Consider the following 19,314-nt stretch of genomic DNA (forward strand, 5'->3'; position numbering starts at 1 on the left):
GTCAATTCTATCAAAGTCTGGAGGTGATCATTATCAAGTTCATGCACAGGTTTTTGTGTTTACTCTCTGTCTCCTAGTGATAAGCTTGCTATCATTTTACAAAAAAATAAAAAATATAATTGAAAAAGGGAATTGGCCAACAGAGGCATAAGCGTAATATAAAAAGGGAAAGTGATAATACTAGAAGTGAAATTTGAATAGCATCACAGACTTTCATACCAAGTTAGTTGAGAATTGCCTCTGGAGATTCAACCTCATCCTTTACTCCCACTACAGGGATGCCTGTTCAAGGGACATGCAGGCCGAATTTGCTCTGAATACATCAAAGAATGCTGTTAGGTAGAAAAGCAGGTAGAACAGGAGGTTGCCCGTGCTGTGACATTGCAAACTTGCACAGAAACTGCCCACTCCAGCTGCTGATAAATTAGATTTGGGTCAAACAAATGTGACGTTTGGCACTAGAAATTTCCAAGAAAAATACAGTAGAGGTTTATTTTCTTCTATAATAACAGTCCTAAAACTCTGTTTTTTTGGAAAGGGCAATAGTAAAAGTCATAAGCTCTGTGGATCACCTTGTGTGTTTCTTTCTCGCAACCACATGACCACTGTAGAGTGAAAGCAGCCACAGACAACAGGTAAACGAATAGGTGAAACCCAATGAAATTTTATGAACATTAAAATTTGAATTTTAAAAAATAAAAATTTCATTATGAATTTTTTTTCCAATCATTATAATGTACAAACTATTCTTAGTACATAAACCATACAAAACAAATGGTAGGCTAGATATGGTCATAGTTTGACAAACCCTGCTTTTAAAATATCCATAAATCATAAATTATTACGAGAAAATAAAGATTAAAAAGCTTAACAAATGTTCATTCATCATAATAATTTATTTATGTATGTCTTCTTTTTTTTTTTTCTTTTTTTGAGATAGAGTCTCACTCTGTCGCCCAGGCTGGAGTGCAGTGGCCTGATCTTGGCTCACTACAACCTCCACCTCCCAGGTTCAAGCAATTCTCATGCCTCAGCCTCCCAAGTAGCTGGGATTACAGGTGTGTGCCACCATGCCTGGCTAATTTTTGCATTTTTAGTAGAAATGGGGTTTCATCATGTTGGCCAGGCTGGTCTCGAACTTTTGACCTCAGCTGATCCACCCTCCTTGGCCTCCCAAAGTGCTGGGATTACAGGGGCGTGCCACCGCACCTGGCCTTGGTGATAATAATTTAAAGAGCTCTTCATTTTTAGAAAGAAATTAATTACATTTTCAGATAGCAACTTGTATATCCAATTTAACTTATCAAAGTGGCCTTCCGCTGTACATAAAATATCAACACTGTCCCCTCATTGTGTACTCTCCATTCCCCCGTTTTTACTTTATACTTCTGCATAAATAATCATCACATAAACTATTTTCTACTAACTTTTTTGCTTATGGCCCCATTAATAGAACTTAAGCTAAAACATGGCAGGGATTTTTATAGTTTTGTTCACTAGCACTAAAAACAGTGACTAGGCCAGGCCCAGTGGCTCATGCCTGTAATCCCAGCACTTTGAGAGGTCAAGGCAGGCAAATCACGAGGTCAGGAGTTTGAGACCAGCCTGGCCAACATGGTGAAACCCCATCTCTACCAAAAATTAAAAATATTAGCTGGGTGTAGTGGCGGGTGCTTGTAATCCCAGCTACTTGGGAGGCTGAGGCAGGAGAATCGCTTGAACCCTGGAGGCGGAGGTTGCAGTGAGCCGAGATCACCCACTGCACTCCAGCCTGGGTGACAGAGGGAGACTCCGTCTCAAAAAAAAAAAAAAAAAAAAAGAGAACGGTGACTAGAAATTAGTAGCCACTCAATGAATATTGGTAGCAGATTTAGATAATCCCAAAAGAATGAATTTATAATCTGGAAACCCAAGAAACATATAAGGAGCAGACAGTAGAAAGGATACCATTTTAATTATATTTCAAAATTAATAATTTCTAATTATTGAAACAAACATTTTTAAAAGGTCATGTTTTTGATTTGGGAGAAAATACCAGCAGCATTATCAGAAAGTGACATTGTCTATTAAATACATGAGCACCTAAACAAATAATTGTATGATACGATTATAATTAGTCAGACTTCCAAATACATGAAGTCATTACTTATTTCTACCCACGCTTCAGAGTTGGGCATTGCAATGGTCTCCAGTAGAGATTCTTGAGTCACTTAAAAGGTATAGCTCCAATTGAGACACTTACAAAAATATTACAAGTTATGTGCAACAAAAATACCTCAAATTACAACCTTATAACAATAGGCCAAGTATCTATTAAGAATAGTATAATATTTGTGAAAAAATGATGTGTATAATTGCTATAAAATATACTCAATTATATTAACCTTATAATATAGAATAATTGGTTTAATATAATTACCTGATAAAGATTAAATTGATATTGATATTAAAATTTTAATGCACATAAAATTTAGAAAACAATGGCTAATAAATATAGTGGGTTTAAGATATATATGTGCAATTCAGTTTTTCAAAAATATAACTTTATGTTTTTATAACTGAACTTATTTTGCTCACAAACTTTCTTTCAGGATAAACTGTTAAGACGTCAAAAGTTCGCTATCAAGAGCTTGCATTTTAACTGTATTTGCTCTGTGAAGACATAGAAGCCTCACCTCCGATGGATAGAGGTTTAAGTGTGAAAGAATTGCCACAAATGAATAATATATGTCATAATATTTCAAAGTAAGTCTGCATCCATCATTTATTGAATCAGCATTTGGTTAAGTTGTTAACTTACAACAACTTAACATGTAACCCTGTGCTCCTGCATCAGCATGTACCTCAAAATGTCTCAAAGAAATAGGAAATGTTATTACTCTCATTTTGCATATGATAAAAACCAACATTTAAAATACTTAATTACCCTACTAAAGTTTATAAGTGTTACGCAACTTTTTCAATTTTATTAAAATAAGTGAATATCATGCACCCAAAGGTATTTGGGGTTGTTGGTGAGGCGTTAGGCTCTAAAGTCTATATATAAGCCAAAAATAAAAAAATCATTAAAATTGTTTATTTTAAAAATTATTTACATTTCTAATAAATTCATATTAGAAATTGGACTAGATATATATACACACACATATAGCACCATCTATTAAAACATTAAATCTAGTGTGGAAATTTATATCTATTTTTAGCTCAGTGTTTTGTTTATGATACAAAACAAAATACTTTGTTTTCTTTTGTATAAGTCACTTTTATACAAAATACAAAATAAGTAATTAACTGTAGGACTCTATTCCCCACACTACATGGATACTGGGACTTTCTAAAACATTAGCATTTCCACTTCTCTTACCTCTTGCTTGCTTACTCCAGAGAAACTGAGCTTGGTATCTCTGTAATCATTGAAATTTTTTTTCTCTCTCTCTCATATGGTTGGATTCCTTGAGTAATGTGTATAGTTGATATGACTCCAGTGTAATAGAGTAAATTAAATGTTCTTATCCATTTGGGTATTTATTCATAAATTTTGCTCTCAGTATTAAGTCACCTTTTGGTGTGTATATCATTATGTGTGTGTGTATATATATATATGTGCATATATATATGTATATAATAGTCTATGAGAGTATGTTTGTATTTCTGACCACATTAAGTGCTGCATGTTCATAGAAGCATCCTTTAAAAGTCAGACATCAAGACTACTTGAGTGTGAAACAGTGCTAACATAAAATTTTTCAAAAGCTTCCACATTAAATAAAAATACATCCTCTAATTCTGGTATAGCAAAGAATGTTTCTATGTGTAAAATTTCCCAAAAGTCCAGGTTGTTACACAACATATGAAATGTTATTAGTAGAAAAGACCATAAAAAAGCAAATAGATTTATTAATAAATAGCCATAATGAAAATAACACTATGTTGCAATTCACTCAGTGACATATTGACACAGTTCCCAAAAAGTAAGACGATATTTTCTCTGATGTTTTTCATGAATATGTTTTTTACAAGGTGAATGACTTATAATATCAACATATATGTGCAGTGACCACAAAAATACTTCTACGTGACTGTTTACATCAGCTTTATTTATAATAGCTAAAAGTGAAAATATTTCAGGTTTTCATCAATAGGAGAATGGACAAACAGATTACTATTAATTAATTAAAAAGAAGATAGGGATATGCACAACATAAATGAATTCCAAAAATAATATGCTAATTGAAAAATTCTTAGATAAAAGACTACAAAATGTGTGATTTCCATTTATGTGAAGTCTACAAATAGGCAAAACTAATGTAGGTTGAAAAAATATTCAAAGGAATAGTTGTCTTTGGAGATGTGGAAGGTGAAATTGACTGGGAAGGAATATGAGTGTGCTTTCTGGGGTAGTGGCAATGCTCTATCATGTTTAGTGTTTGGGTTACATACCTATATGCATTGTGAAAACTCACTTAAAGGACCACTTAAGATTTGCACATCTCAATGAATGTAAATTTTGCCTAAAATATCTACAAAAAATTTGAAATCTAATGATAATATGTATCCAGATGTGTTTAGGATCAAGTTCATTCATGTTTTCAATTTTGAAATGCATTAAAAAATTGATGAGTGATAGAAAAATGATAGATGGATACGTATGTGATAAAGCCATGTTGCATACTAGTAACGATATCATTCAGATGAGAATATGGATGTTAACTGTATGACTGTTTCTCACTTTTTAATGTTTAAAAATTCTATAATAATATGTTGATAAAATAAACATGATTAAAAACAGCTTTTTTCTACATAATTGAATTGGTCAGGCTACTGAGAAGCCAGGGATGGGAGGATTTTAAAGCAGGGTGAGATAAGCAGGGTATAAAAGAAGAAAGACATCAAGCATAAAGCAATGTATGTGTATAAGTAGTACTGTTAGTGGAAGGGAGCTTCGGATCTGGGGTGGTGAGTGGTAAAATATGATAAAGTTTAGAAGTATACTGGCAAGAAATTTTTGATGGAAAGAAAATAGGAAAAACCTGCCAGTTAAATTAGGTGATGAAGAATAGTTTTGTCATGGGCAAAGAATATTAGTCCTTACCTGGGGAATGGGGATCTAATGAAGGTTTTTATTGTATTTTATTTATATTTATATTTTGTATTTTAATGATCATGCTAAAAGTCATGATAAATTAATTTTATAGTAGATAGAGAGCTGGGTGGATGGGACTGGAGAGAGACTGGAGATAGGGAGATCACTGTCTAACGTATTTCTGTGTTGTAAGAACAAATAAATCCATTTAAGAAGCACATGTTTTATCCCAGGACTACAGGGCTGAGGTGATAAAGTTTCAACTAAGGTAGTAGAAATGCTGATGTAAATCAGACAGCCCTTGATAACTGATGAGCTACAGAGGGCAGAGCAAATCTGATAACTGAAGTCTGAAGCCAAGTTAGATAGAAATATTGCTGATAGGGTATATCCCAGATAGTATATTAATAGTTCTCTGACAGTAGGAAACATAATGACCTTGTATTGAATTATAGAACTTTTATTTGATGTTTATACAACATATTATGGCCTAGAAATACTTACTTACAGAAAAAAAAGATTTATTTATTTTGTGTCTAAAAGTTGCTTTTGTTAAGTGAACATTATGTTAAGTGAACTAAACCAGTCACAGAAAGACAAATACAGAATGATCTCACTTTTGCATAGGAGCTAAAAAAGTCAAACTCATAGAAGCAGAGAGTAGAATGGTGGTTATTAGGAGCTGAGAATCTAGTGGTGAAGACTGGAGAAATGTTGGTCAAGGAACACAAAATTTTAGTTAGGAAAAAGGAATAAGTTAGAGATCTATTATACAATAGATCTCTATGACATGACTATAGTTAATAACAATGTATTGTCTATTTGAAAATTGGTGAGATCATGCCTGTAATCCCAGCACTTTGGGAGGCCAAGGCAGGCAGATCACTTGATGTCAGGAGTTGAAGACCAGCCTGGCCAACAGGGTAAAATTTTGTGTCCACTAAAAACACAAAAAAACCCATGGTGGTGGGCACCTGTAATCCCAGCTACTCAGGAGTCTGAGGCAGGAGAATCGCTTGAACCTGGAAGGCAGAGGTAGCAGTTAGCCAAGATCCTGCCGTTGCACTCCAGCCTAGGCAACAAGAGCAAAACTGTCTGAAAGAAAGAAAGAAAGAAAGAAAGAAAGAAAGAAAGAAAGAAAGAAAGAAAGAAAGAAAGAAATGCTGAGAGTAGATTTTAGCTGTTCTCAGCAGGGAAAAATATTTGAGGCAATTTATATGTTAATTATCTTGATTGAGCCATTCCACAATATATACATATTCAAAGTATCATGTTTTAAACCTTAAATATATAAAACCTTTATTTTTAAATTGAAAAATAAATAAAAGTTGTTTTTTTCATGTAAATAATGTGTTCTTTTAAGAGAATATATGGCTGTGAAATTTAAATTTTATAAACGAGTGTTTAGGATACTTATAGTAAGATTTTTATTTTAATAAGAATATATTAATTGAGACCTTTATAAACTTGTATTCATTTTCTGGACATCCATTTTCTAGACAAATGAATTTTGTCTAGAAAAATTTTCTGGACATTCATATGTACATTTTTGGACATTTAAAGATACTAATTTCATGGTTCTTCATGCTTATAATTAGAATAAAATTTTGAAATGTGGGCTGAATTTTAATGTAATATGTTACATTAGATTTTGAAAACATGTTATTAAAAGGTAAATCTCAATGGAAATTAATAAAACAGAGTTTGAAAATAAGGTAAAATTATAATATATTTATAATTTTGGTATATAAAATTAATTTATAAAACATGAAATGGAAATATAATAGAGCATATTTAATTTTGTCAATTATATAATTTCTTATATTTCAAATATGTTTTCTAAAATCATAAGATAAGGTTTATTTAGCTGGCCTGAGATTTTTTCCTTCACACACTGCACTTGAGAACTGATTCTAATCTTCAGTAAAATTTTAAATAAAAATAATATAATAAGAATTAATGTATGTCAAGTATTTAGCAGGCCTCTTAAAAATGTCATTCTTAGTGTCAGGGCATGGTGGCTCACGCCTGTAATCCCAGCCCTTTGGGAAGCCAAGGCGGGTGGATCATGAGGTCAGGAGATAGAGACCATCCTGGCCAACATGGTGAAACCCCGTCTCTACAGAAAATAAGAAAATTAGCTGGGTGTGGTGGTGCGTGGCTGTAATCCCAGCTACTTGGGAGGCTGAGGTAGGGGAATCTCGTGAACCCCGGGAGTCAGAGGTTTCAGTGAGCCAAGATCGTGCCACTGCACTCCAGCCTGGCGACAGAGCGAGACCCTGTCTCAAAAAAAAAAAAAAAAAAAAAGTTATTCTTAGCACATCTCATCATTAACAGGTTAAATGTGAGCAAAAGAGCAGAAGAAATAATACAAATTTTGGAATTACACACAACCCTGATTAAAACTCTACTTACTAAATGGTAGAAACTAAAAAAGTTTCTTAATCTCTTCAAATTCAAAATGAGCTTGGAAAATACTCTCAAGATAAATTTGTTGTTGGAAGTAAATAAAATTTTGTATATGGTGGTGTTTGGAAGAAGGTATTTATAATATATGTCATTGATGTGAAAATGGCAGATAGGATACAGGACTAACTTGCAGCTCCCACTTGGATGGACAGAACAGCATGAGGAGACTCACGTCATGAATTTTTGCTTGAAGAACTAATGCAGGAACATAGCAGGAAAACCAAAGGAATTCACAGACCCTTTGAAAGAAGTGGCTTGCCACAGCACACTCCATGAACAGCTAGAAAACTGTGAGTGCCCAAAATGTGAGAGGGGAAAGTCAGCCTCCAAGCACATATGCTCACCTCACTGAGGGAACCTGAAAATCCAGATCACAAAGGAAGTATTTAACCTTATCTAGAGCTGAAACAAATGTAGAGAGCCAAGTGAAATATAAAAATAGAAGAGGAAGTAGGATGAGCCCTGTAGGCACTCTCAGTACCCAGAGAAACCATTTCTAACTTTATCTCACAGGGGTTCTTGGGGAGGGCAGCCAGTGGAATTGGGAAAGGACCACAGGGAGAAGGAAACCTCCAGCTGAACTTTCTAATAATTTTGACTGAACACCAGTATTCCTGGGTACAATCCAGGGCGGAGTGCAAATGGGAAGTACAGGCCATAGGAACACAGAGGCTAAAGCAAGTGGGGAGGGGTGAGGCCTAAAAACCTTGCTTACTTTCTCAGCAGGGAGGTTTGCAGCCTGGGGCAAGATCTCAGCCCTGCTTATCAGCTGCCTGGATATAAACTCCAGGCTGATGCTGGGGCAAGGTGGGAATAAGGCTGGCCTTGCTGGCTGTGTAGGACCTGGGTGAGGCCTGTCATTGCCAGCTTTCCACCACTTCCCTGGCAACCTGTATGACGCAGCAGAAGCAGCCATATTCCCCCTGGGAAAGTAACTCCATTGGCCAGAGAACCACACCTCCATCCCCCACAGTGGCCACAGCAAGCCTTGCCCAAGGAGTCTGAGCTCAGATATGCCTAACCTTGCACCCACCAAGCCTTTCTCTACCCGCTTTGGTTGTCAAAACGAAAGACGTAATCTCTTAGGAGCTCTAAGGCCTCGCCCATTGTCTGAGAAACCCAAAGTATACTTATCCAAGAAATCTTAGGGCAAGCTTATATCAGCTGATGCTCTCTTGAAAGTGCCACCTCCTGGCTGGAGGCCAAGAAACTGCTAGCATAACCAGCATTTGAGGAAACCAGCACACTAAACACAACTACAACCAAGGACCCTCACACAATTCACTTCACTCCCCTACTACCTCCGCTGGTGTGTATGGCTGAGGGACCTGAAGACAGATCACATTACAGGATCCACAGACACTCCCCAGTACCACCCCAGAGTACAGTAGCTCTGCTGGGTGGCTAGACCCAGAAGAGCAAAAACAATCACTGCAGTCTAGCTCTCAGGAAGCTCCATCCAAAGGAGAAAGAGGAGAGCACCACATCAAGGAATCATTGTGCAGGACAAAATAATCTGAACGCAGCCCTTAAGCCCCAGATCTTTCCTCTGACATAGTCTATCCAAATAAGAAGGAACCAGAAAAACAATTTTAGTAATATGACAAAGCAAGGAGCTATAACACCATCAGAAGATCACACTAGCTCACCAACAATGGATCCAAACCAAGAAGAAATCTCTGAATTTCCAGAAAAAGAATTCAGAAGGTTGGTTATTAAGCTACTCAACAAGGCGCCAGAGAAAGGTGAAAAACAAGGTAAAAAAATTAAAGAGCTGTGAGGCAAAGCATCAGATAACCTATAAAGAAAAACCTATCAAATTAACATCAGATGTCTCAACAGAAACCCTACAAGCTAGAAACTATTGGGGTCTTATCTTTAGCCTCCTTAAACAAAACAATTATCGACCAAAAATTTTGTATCCAGTGAAACTAAGCTTCATAAATGAAGAAAAGATATAATAATATTTAGACAAAGAAATGCTGAGAGAATTTGGCACTGCCAAGCCAGCACTACAAGAACTGCTAAAAGGAGTTCTAAATCTTGAAACAAAACCTCAAAATACACCAAAATAGAACCTCCTTAAAGCATAACTTTCACCAGGCTTATAAAACAATAATACAGTGGAAAAAAAAAAAGAAGGTATTCAGGCAAAAACTAGCATGATAAAAAGAATAGTACCTCACATCTCAATATTAACATTGAATGTAAATGGCCTAAATGCCCCACATAAAAAATACGGAATGGATAATAATTCACCAACCAAGTATCTGCTATCTTCAAGAGACTCACTTAATACATAAAGACTCACATAAATTTAAGGTAAATGAGTGGAAAAAGATATTCCATGCAAATGGACACCAAAAGTGAACAGGAGTAGCTATTCTTATATCAGACAAACAGACTTTAAAGCAATGACAGTTTAAAAAGGTAAAGAGGGACATTAAATAATGATGAAAGGACTTGTCCACCAGGAAAATATCACAATCTTAAATATACATGCACTTGACACTGGAGGTCCCAAATTTATAAAACAATTACTACTAGACCTAAGAAATGATATAGATGGCAACACAATAATAGTAGGGAACTTTAATACTCCACTGACAGCACTAGACCGTCATCAAGACAGAAAGTCAACAAAGAAACAATGGACTTAAACTATACCCTGGAACAAATGGACTTAACAGATATTTAGAGAACATTCTACCCAACAGCTGCAGAATATACATTCTATTCATCAGCACATGGAACATTCTCCAAGATAGACTGTATGACAACCCACAAAACAGGTCTTATCAAATTTAAGAAAACTGAAATTATATCAAGTACTCTCTCAGACCACAGTGGAATAAAATTGGAAATCAACTCCAAAAGAAACCCTCAAAATCATGCACATAGATGGAAATTAAGTAATCTGATCCTGAATGATTGTTGGGTCAACAGTGAAGTCAAGATAGAAATTTAAAAAATTATATAAACTGAATGATAATAGTGAAACAACTTATTAAAACTTTTGGGATACAGCAAAATTAATGATAAAAGGAAAGTTCATAGTATTAAATGCCTACATCAAAAAGTCTAAAGAGCACAAACAGACAATCAAAGATTACACTTCAAGGAGCTAGAGAAACAAGAACAAATCAAACCCAAACCCAGTAGAAGAAAAAAAAATAACAAAGATCAGAGCAGAACTAAATAAAATTGAGAAAGAAAATACAATAGATAAGTAAAACAAAAAGCTGGTTCTTTGAAAAGATAAACATAACTCATAGACCATTAGTGAGATTAACCAAGAAAAGAAGAGAGAAGATCAAAATAGGCTCAATTATAAATGAAACAGGAGATATTACAACTGATAAGACAGAAATAGAAAAGATCAGACAGGACTACTATGATCACCTTTACATGCACAAGCTAGAAAAGCTAGCAGATTTGGATAAATTCCTGGAAATATACCACTGTCCTATATTAAACCAGGAAGAAATAGAAACTCTGAACAGACCAATAACAAGGAGCAAGATTGAAATGGTAATTTAAAAAAGTGTCAAGGAAACAGAAGTCCAGGACCCAGTGGATTCACAGCTGAATTATATCAGATATTCAAAGAAGAATTGGTACCAATTCTATTGAAACTATTCCAAAAGATAGGGAAGGAGAGAATCCTCTGTAAATCATTCTATGAAACTGCTATCACCCTAATACCAAAACCAGGAAAGGACATAATAAAAAAGAAAACTACAGACAAATATCCCTAATACACATATATGCAAAAATCCTCCGCAAAATACTAGCTAACTGAATCCAACACCATATCAAAAAGATAGTCCACGATGATCAAGTTGATTTCACACCAGGGATGCATGGATGGTTTCAAATATGCAAGTCAATAGATGTGCTACACAACATAAACAGAATTAAAAACAAAAATCACATCATCATCCCAAGAGATGCAGAAAAAGCATTTAACAAAATCCAACATCACTTTATGATTAAAACCCTCGGCAAAACTGGCATAGAGGGGACATACTTTAAGATAATAAAAGCCATCTATGACAGACCCACAGTCAACATTATACTGGATGAGGAAAAGTTGAAAGCATTCCCCCTGAGAAGTGGAACAAGGCAAGGATGCCCATTTTTACCACTTCGATTCAACATAATACTGGACATCCTAGCCAGAACAATCAGACAAAAGAAAGAAATAAAGGGCACCAAAATTGGTAAAAAGGAAGTCAATCTGTCGCTGTTCACTGATGATATGATTGTATACCTAGAATACTCTATAAATTCATGCAAAAAGCTCCTAGATCTGATAAAAGAATTCAGTAAAGTTTCAGGATACAAAATCAATGTACACAAATCAGTAGCACCATTATACACCAACAGTGACCAAGCTGAGAATTAAATCAAGAAATCAACTCTTTTTAAAATAGCTGCCAAAAAATAATATAATATATTCAGGAATATACCTAAGCAAGGAGGTGAAAGACTCTGCATGGAAAACTACAAAACACTGCTGAAAGAAATCATTGATGACAGAAACAAATGGAAACACATCCCATGTTCATGGATGGGTAGAATCATTGGGAAAATAATCATACTGCCAAAAGCAATCTAAAAACTCAATGCAATTCCCATCAAAATATTTTCATTCTTCATAGAACTTGAAAAAAATTCTAAACCTCACGTGGAATCAAAAAAGAGCCTGCCTAGCCAAAGCAAGACTAAACAACAACAACAACAACAACAACAAATCTAAAGGCATCACGTCACCCAACTTCAAACTGTACAATAAGACTATAGCCACCAAAACAGCATGGTACTGGTATAAAAATAGGCACACAGACAAATAGAACAGAATAGAAAACCCAGCAAGAAAGCCAAATAGTTACAGCCAACTGATCTTTGACAAAGGAAACAAAAACATAGAGTGGGGAAAGGACACCCTATTCAACAAATTTTGTTGGGATAATTGGCAAGCCACATGGCAAAAAACTGGATCCTCATCTCTCACTTTATACAAAAATCAACTCAATATGAATCAAAGACTTAAATCTAAGATGTAAAGTCACTAAAAATGTAGAAGATAGCCTCAGAAAAATTATTCTAAACATTGTCTTAGGCAGACTTTATGACCAAGAGCTCCAAAGCAAATGCAACAACAACAAAAAAGATAAATAGATAGGCCTTAATTAAACTCAATAAGTTTCTGCACACCGAAGGAAATAATCAGCAGAATAAACAGACAACCCACAGAGTGGGAGAAAATCTTCAAAAACTATGCATCTAATAAAGGACAAATGTCCAGAATCTGCAAAGAACTCAAACATATCAGCAAGAAACAATAAATAATCCCATCAAAAAGTGGGCTAAGGACATGAATGGACAATTCTCAAAAGAACATAAATAAATAGCCAACAAACATATGAAAAAATGCTCAACATCACTAATGATCAGGGAAATGCAAATCAAAACCACAGTGAATACCAGTTTACTCCTCCAAGAATGGCTATTGTCAAAAAATAAAAAAAAAAATAGATGTTGACAAGGATGTGGTGAAAAAGGGAACACTTTTACACTGCTGGTGGGAATGTAAACTAGTACGACCACTATATAAAAAACAGTATGGAGATTCCTTAAAAAATAAAACTAGATCCACCATTGTATCCAGCAATCCCAATACTGGATATCTACCTAGATGCAAAGAAGTCATTATATGAAAAAGACATTTGCACATATGTGTGTTTATAGCAACACAATTTGCAATTGCAAAAATATGGAACCAGCCCAAATGCCCATCAATCAATGAGTGGATAAAGAAATAATGGTGTATATATATACATATATACACACACACACTTGTTGTTTTCGATATATATATACACACACACACATATGTATACATATATATATACACACATACACACACACACACACACATATGCCATGGAATACTACTCAACCACAAAAAGGAACTAAATAATGGCATTTGCAGCAACCTGGATGGAGTTAAAGACCATTACTCCCAGTGAAGTAACCCAGCAATGGAAAACCTAAAATCGTATGTTCTCATTTATAAGTGTGAGCTAAGCTATGAGGACACAAAGTCATAAGAACAATACAATGGACTTTGGGGACTTGAGGGGAGGGATGAAAGGGTGGGGGTTGAGGGACAAAAGACTACACATTGGGTACGGTGTACACTGCTCAGGTGATGGGTGCACCAAAATCTCAGAAATCACCACTAAAGAACTTATCTATGTAAACCAAACAGACCTGTTTCCCACAACCTATTGAAATTAAATAAATAAGTACATAAATTGGGGGGAGAAAAAATGAAATTACAATTAGTTAAATATATATATATATGTATGTATTTATGTCATTGATGTATTATCTATTACTTAAAAATAATCAGTTACTGAGGAAAAGTATCCTAGATCCATAAAATTGTTTTCTGCTTGAAGGGTCCTATGGGAAGAGTTGTGTCGGTAACAGCAGTCTTCTAATTACATTTGGCTTTTCACATCTTCAAAATATTACAAAGGTGAATTTCATATTCACACAAAGTTTACATTGATAAATAGCATATTATACTTCAAAGTGAATTTATAATTCATAAATATATGTGAGACTTGTCCATTTTGGATATCCATTTAGATCAGTTAAATTACTTGCAATTTAAATTTAGTAGATGTTTACTGAAATTCTACAATTGATAACAAATGTTATCACAATTAATAGTAAGTGTTTCTAAAATTAGAAAGTTTCTGTTGCCAAGTTGTCTATCATTTGAAGAAGAGAATGTATAACAGGAGAACAAATGAGTATTCAGTAATTCATACTTGTAGTTTTGAATATTTGCTGATAATCCCTCAGTTCTAAGGCATGTATCAGTTCCTGTTTAGGTCCAGATTTTGAATTACACTCACTATTAGAAGTGTGGGATTTGGTCAAATTGTTAATGAATGGTCATTTACATTGTAATTAGAGATGTTCTAATTTAATACATGATATTTAAAATTTAAGGTGGGATTATTTGCATTTTAGAGATGTAGAAGTTATAACTGAAAATAGTATATTAAATTTGTGAATACTCCAAAATTAATTAACTATGAAAATGTCAATGAGTCTACCTTACAAATATCCAAAATGTTTGAAAAATTTCAGAGTGTTAATGGTTTAGTTATAGACAAAATACCTACGTTTCAAAAATTATAGGACATAAATCAAGTGACATAATCTATGGAGAAAACTGTAGAATAAGAGAGAAAAAGGATGCTTCTGACTGTTGGAGAATAGAAGACTCAGGCTGAAATGCCCTCTAATTCTAATACCAGCCCACCTGGGCAAATTACAAAAAACAATATTTGCATTGCTCGTCTTACATGAAAATAAGAGAAATTTTCAAGGGCATAGTCAAATAGCTGAAGGAACAGTGAGGTGAAACCAGAGAGAGAGCTAAAGGAATACAAAAGCCAGCATCTCTTGTGGACAGAGGTTTCCAACAATAAGATCTGGAGCATCTGCCTTGGGCCAAACACAAGGTGGGAGAACAAGGAACCAGAGATGCTGCATTAAGCCTGAATGGTTAAAGGGGGCTGACATGGCTCTAAGTTAGTGAGGCCATTGGTTCTGGGTTGAAGCAGATTCAGGCTCATTAGAGGAAGGCATCTGCAAAATGTAGGCCCCTAAGAAGTCCCTGAGAGTAAAGAAAATTAATTATGACTTTAAAATAATATTACCTGACACAGAAGGAATCAAACTTCTGTTGTCAGAAACAACAAACAACAGATTTAGAACCCAACCTTTTAGATGTTGAAATTATTAACCCCAGGATATAAAATAATATGTGTAATTGTTAAGAAATAATGGACAGAATGAAAAAAAATAAGTGAAGAACATTAAAATTCATAAATAAATATATAAATCTGAAAAAATTCAAGAAGTTTCAGAAATAGACAACCTCAAAATTACAAATACACAGGGGCTTCTTTTAAACATGATGGATTAGTTTGTATCAGACAAACTGTTCCCACATGAGTAACTATAAAGCTTCAGTTCATAGTACAAAATTTAGCTGTTTTAAGACATTAGAGACTAAAAAATACAGCTAACGCTTAAAAGCCTGAAGTCCCAGAAAGAGGGGACGTGAATGGAAATGAGCCTGACATTCTTTGCCATTTTTGCCTTTAGAAATGATTGATTCATAAGCAGCTCTAGGCTTAGAGACCTTGCAATGCATGTGGGCTGAGGCCTCTGGGCAGTCTGATGGGGCTGAAAAGACACAAATTGCAGCTCAGGGCAATCAAGGCAGTCAGGACCTTAGACTCCTGTCCCTCAGAAAAGAGAATGGCAGGGCAACACTGCTTGTCTTCTCTGGGCGTTTGCTGATTTCGAAGATGTACACAGCAAGAGGCAGAAATCCAGGCAGAAAATGGAAGCTAAGATGCTAAACTTAGCTTATAAATAGTTGTAAGGCATAGATTTATCTCAGAACTAGGCAAAGCTAGTTCTGAGTTAAAAATGAAACAGCATTCAGGGCTCACCAAGAATGAGTGGCCCTGGTATAAATATTGAAAGCCAAACAAGAGTAAGGCAGTCCTCACAAACGCGTTACTTTGTCTCAAATCATCCAATTCTTGTTTGGAAGAAGGCAATTTTCTCTTACTCTAAGTGTCTGCCTAAAATAAAGTAAATTATGTCTTACAAAACTTAATGTTATCCAGAGCATCTATGTATTTTCTTATGCAATATCCATCATTCCTTCAAACATTGCCAGGTGTGTTATGCTACCTACTAGATATTTAGAGCAGACTTCTGAATTATTAACATAATTTCATTTAAAATAAAGAAAATGACAGGATTGTACCATAGGCTGTTACTACTGACCAAACAATGCTCAAGAAACTGCAAAAAAATGCAATAATTAGAATAGAGGTATTAATATATCAGTATTCATTATTATATATGTGATTAAATACATAAAAATTAAAATACAAAAATTTCAATTTCACTACTAAGAAGGGAAATATAAATGTAATGATGAACACTTGGGGATTGACTATACGACTCTTTATATTTTGTTATGTTAAAACTTACTCATATAAAAAGGTTTTTTAAGACAAAATTTTTTTGACAAGACTGGCACTCTGTATAACTTGGTAATATTATAAATTCTTATATATTTTCGAAAAAGAAATTAGCTTATACCTCACAATGGCTTTTCTTTCCCACCCACTAATTTTTCATCTAGGTGTATATTTAAGGAAATACTCAGAGATTAGGATAAACTTTTATGTATGTGGGTGCTAATGGTGGCATTATTTATAAAAAAATTATTGAATCCCAGCAAAGTGTTTAATAATAGGGTTAAGCTCAAGTAAACTGTGACATTTCTGTGTGAATAATAATTAGTAAGCAATTTGAAATGTCTTTCAAAAATTTAATAACATAATTTCACACACACAATGTAAGTAATGACTACAAGCAACAAAAGTAACAACTTCAAGAATGTTAGTAAATCTAAATATACCTATACTTAGGTACCTAGCTATATAATGTCCGAGAGAGGAAATTGAATACAAACATAAAACATAAATAGGTATATTTGTATATAAATAATATGTATAGATATATAGTTATACTATATATATACACATACCTCTCTCTCTCTCTCTCTCTATATATATATATATATATATACACACACATATATATATAGATCTCATATTTTTTGAAGTAAACATCAAAATCACCATCCAGATTCTGTCTTTTGGGAAAGAGACTACCCCAGATGGAAGACATTTTATTGTGTTTTAAAGAAGTTTCTAAGGCTTTCCTACTTCAATAATAGTGTATTCTAAGCTTTAGTACCTTCTCCCAGGACCAATATTGTCTTTTATGAGTGCCTATATTCATCCATGTGATGACAAACATTTTGCCCTTTTATTCTCTTGATTTGCTATGTACTTATAAAATAAATCTTATTTCTTTAGGCTTCTGCATTTTCATATTTACAGGAGTTGCTCTTTTCCAAAAATAAACTATGAAAACCATGTAACAGCCATAGGATATCCTTTTGACAGACAACAAATGAGAATGTGTCATTCTCTATTGATTACATAAGTTTTTTCCCTTCAGCTACAATTTTGAAATCTCAGTTCACAGTGATTGAAATAAGTTTTTTTGGTTCTGATTTATCTTAATAACAATTTTTAAAAAGATATTGGATATTTGGTCATATTCTATTGTTGCCAATTCCAGCTTTTTAAATAAATACTTGAAATATTTTATGGTTAATTATATCATTTATTAGAAACAAACATGAAAATTACTCTTTTTGCATATTATTTTTCTTGTGTACTTATTCATGAAAATTAAGACAGACATAAGAAAATCTGAAGAGGACAAATTTTTGGAGATTTTTCCAATAACTCTAGAAACGTAAGAATAAAATCTTCAAATGCATATGTTTAGTTTTTAAACAAATGATTCATTTTCTTTTGAAGGACTAAATTAGTAAACACAATTAAACTTATAAATTATAACTTTCACCATTCTTATACTTCTTTATAATTGCCTATTTATTTATCTGGCTTCTACATGATATTCTCAACTTCTCAAAGACAGAGATTCTTTTCATAATTGAGATCCCAGCAAGAATTTCCCTTGCATTTCACATTTCTTGGCATTGAAATAGCATTCTCAATATATCCAACAAATTGTTTGGCTTGTGTTAAGTGATTCAAATCTCTTTTTTATTTTATATGAACTCTTGTACATAAGCACAAGAAATGAATAAGGAACTTAAAGATGAAGAAGAAGCAGAAAGCAGCTACAATTAAAGAGATATTTAATTTCTCCCTTAATCTTAAATTACAATAATTAAAGCTGAGTTTATGTCATTTTTTTGTAGTATCACCATTACAATATAAAAGCTGCATCACGGTATAACACAGGATGTATAGTTATATAAATCCAGAATTAAATACCTTTGTTGTTATCCATTCCTCCTACAGCATACAAAGTTCCGACTGTAGATTTTCTGGGTTTAGTTCTCGGACTCTGCATTAAAGTTCTTCTTTCTGGCAATAGATGGTATTTCATTGCTTCTAGAATCAGCTTTTGACATTCCAGATCATTCTTAAATAATGCATGATTTTCTAGGTCAGCCAGTATCTGTGAATAATACACAATAGCTGTTAATAATGTTTTCAAAGAGATGAACATTATGTCATTCCTTAAAATTGGAAGTTTAATGTCTGTGATATTATCCTTATATTGAGCAGGATGCAGGGTGTAGTAAGAATTCATTACAGTAACAAATAAAAATGTGTAAAATGAATGGCTTTCAACAGAGACAGAATGGATATTATTTTTGATTCAATATTTTTTATCATTTTACCACACAGAGTAAACAAAACACTTATAGTGATCAGCTTTTCTATTCATTTTCTTTTTATGAAAGCTGTCTGAAAATCAAGTATAGTTACTTGTGTTGGCCATAAACACGTCAGGTCAAAGACATTTAATTTATTGAAAATAGACTTCAACAAATTAAGCCATTACAAGCTTACCGTAAGAGTTCATATATTTAATTAAAAATGTTTCAAGTATAGTTTAAATCTCTTTTAAATTCAAAATAACTCAATAAAGATGACAAAAATTTCTTCATAACATCTCTTTAATTATATAAGGAATTTAAAAGTTGTGTATTAGGCAAAGTAATAGTTTCCAATAGTGAAAATTTTATACCA

The 19,314-nt window shown here is 33.8% G+C and overlaps 1 protein-coding gene across 1 annotated transcript in view; it reads right to left on the minus strand.

Annotated features, from left to right (window-relative positions):
• The window catches only part of KLHL1 (kelch like family member 1), a 428,752-nt gene that overhangs the window by 126,221 nt on the left and 283,217 nt on the right, over positions 1-19,314 (minus strand). The window contains exon 6 of the mRNA XM_003827457.5: positions 18,550-18,736. Coding sequence (XP_003827505.1) covers positions 18,550-18,736 — 187 coding nt within the window. The remainder of the gene's footprint in view (positions 1-18,549; positions 18,737-19,314) is intronic.

Source organism: Pan paniscus, chromosome 14 (genome assembly GCF_029289425.2).
Source record: "Pan paniscus chromosome 14, NHGRI_mPanPan1-v2.0_pri, whole genome shotgun sequence".
In the NCBI taxonomy this organism is placed as follows: Eukaryota; Metazoa; Chordata; class Mammalia; order Primates; family Hominidae; genus Pan; species Pan paniscus.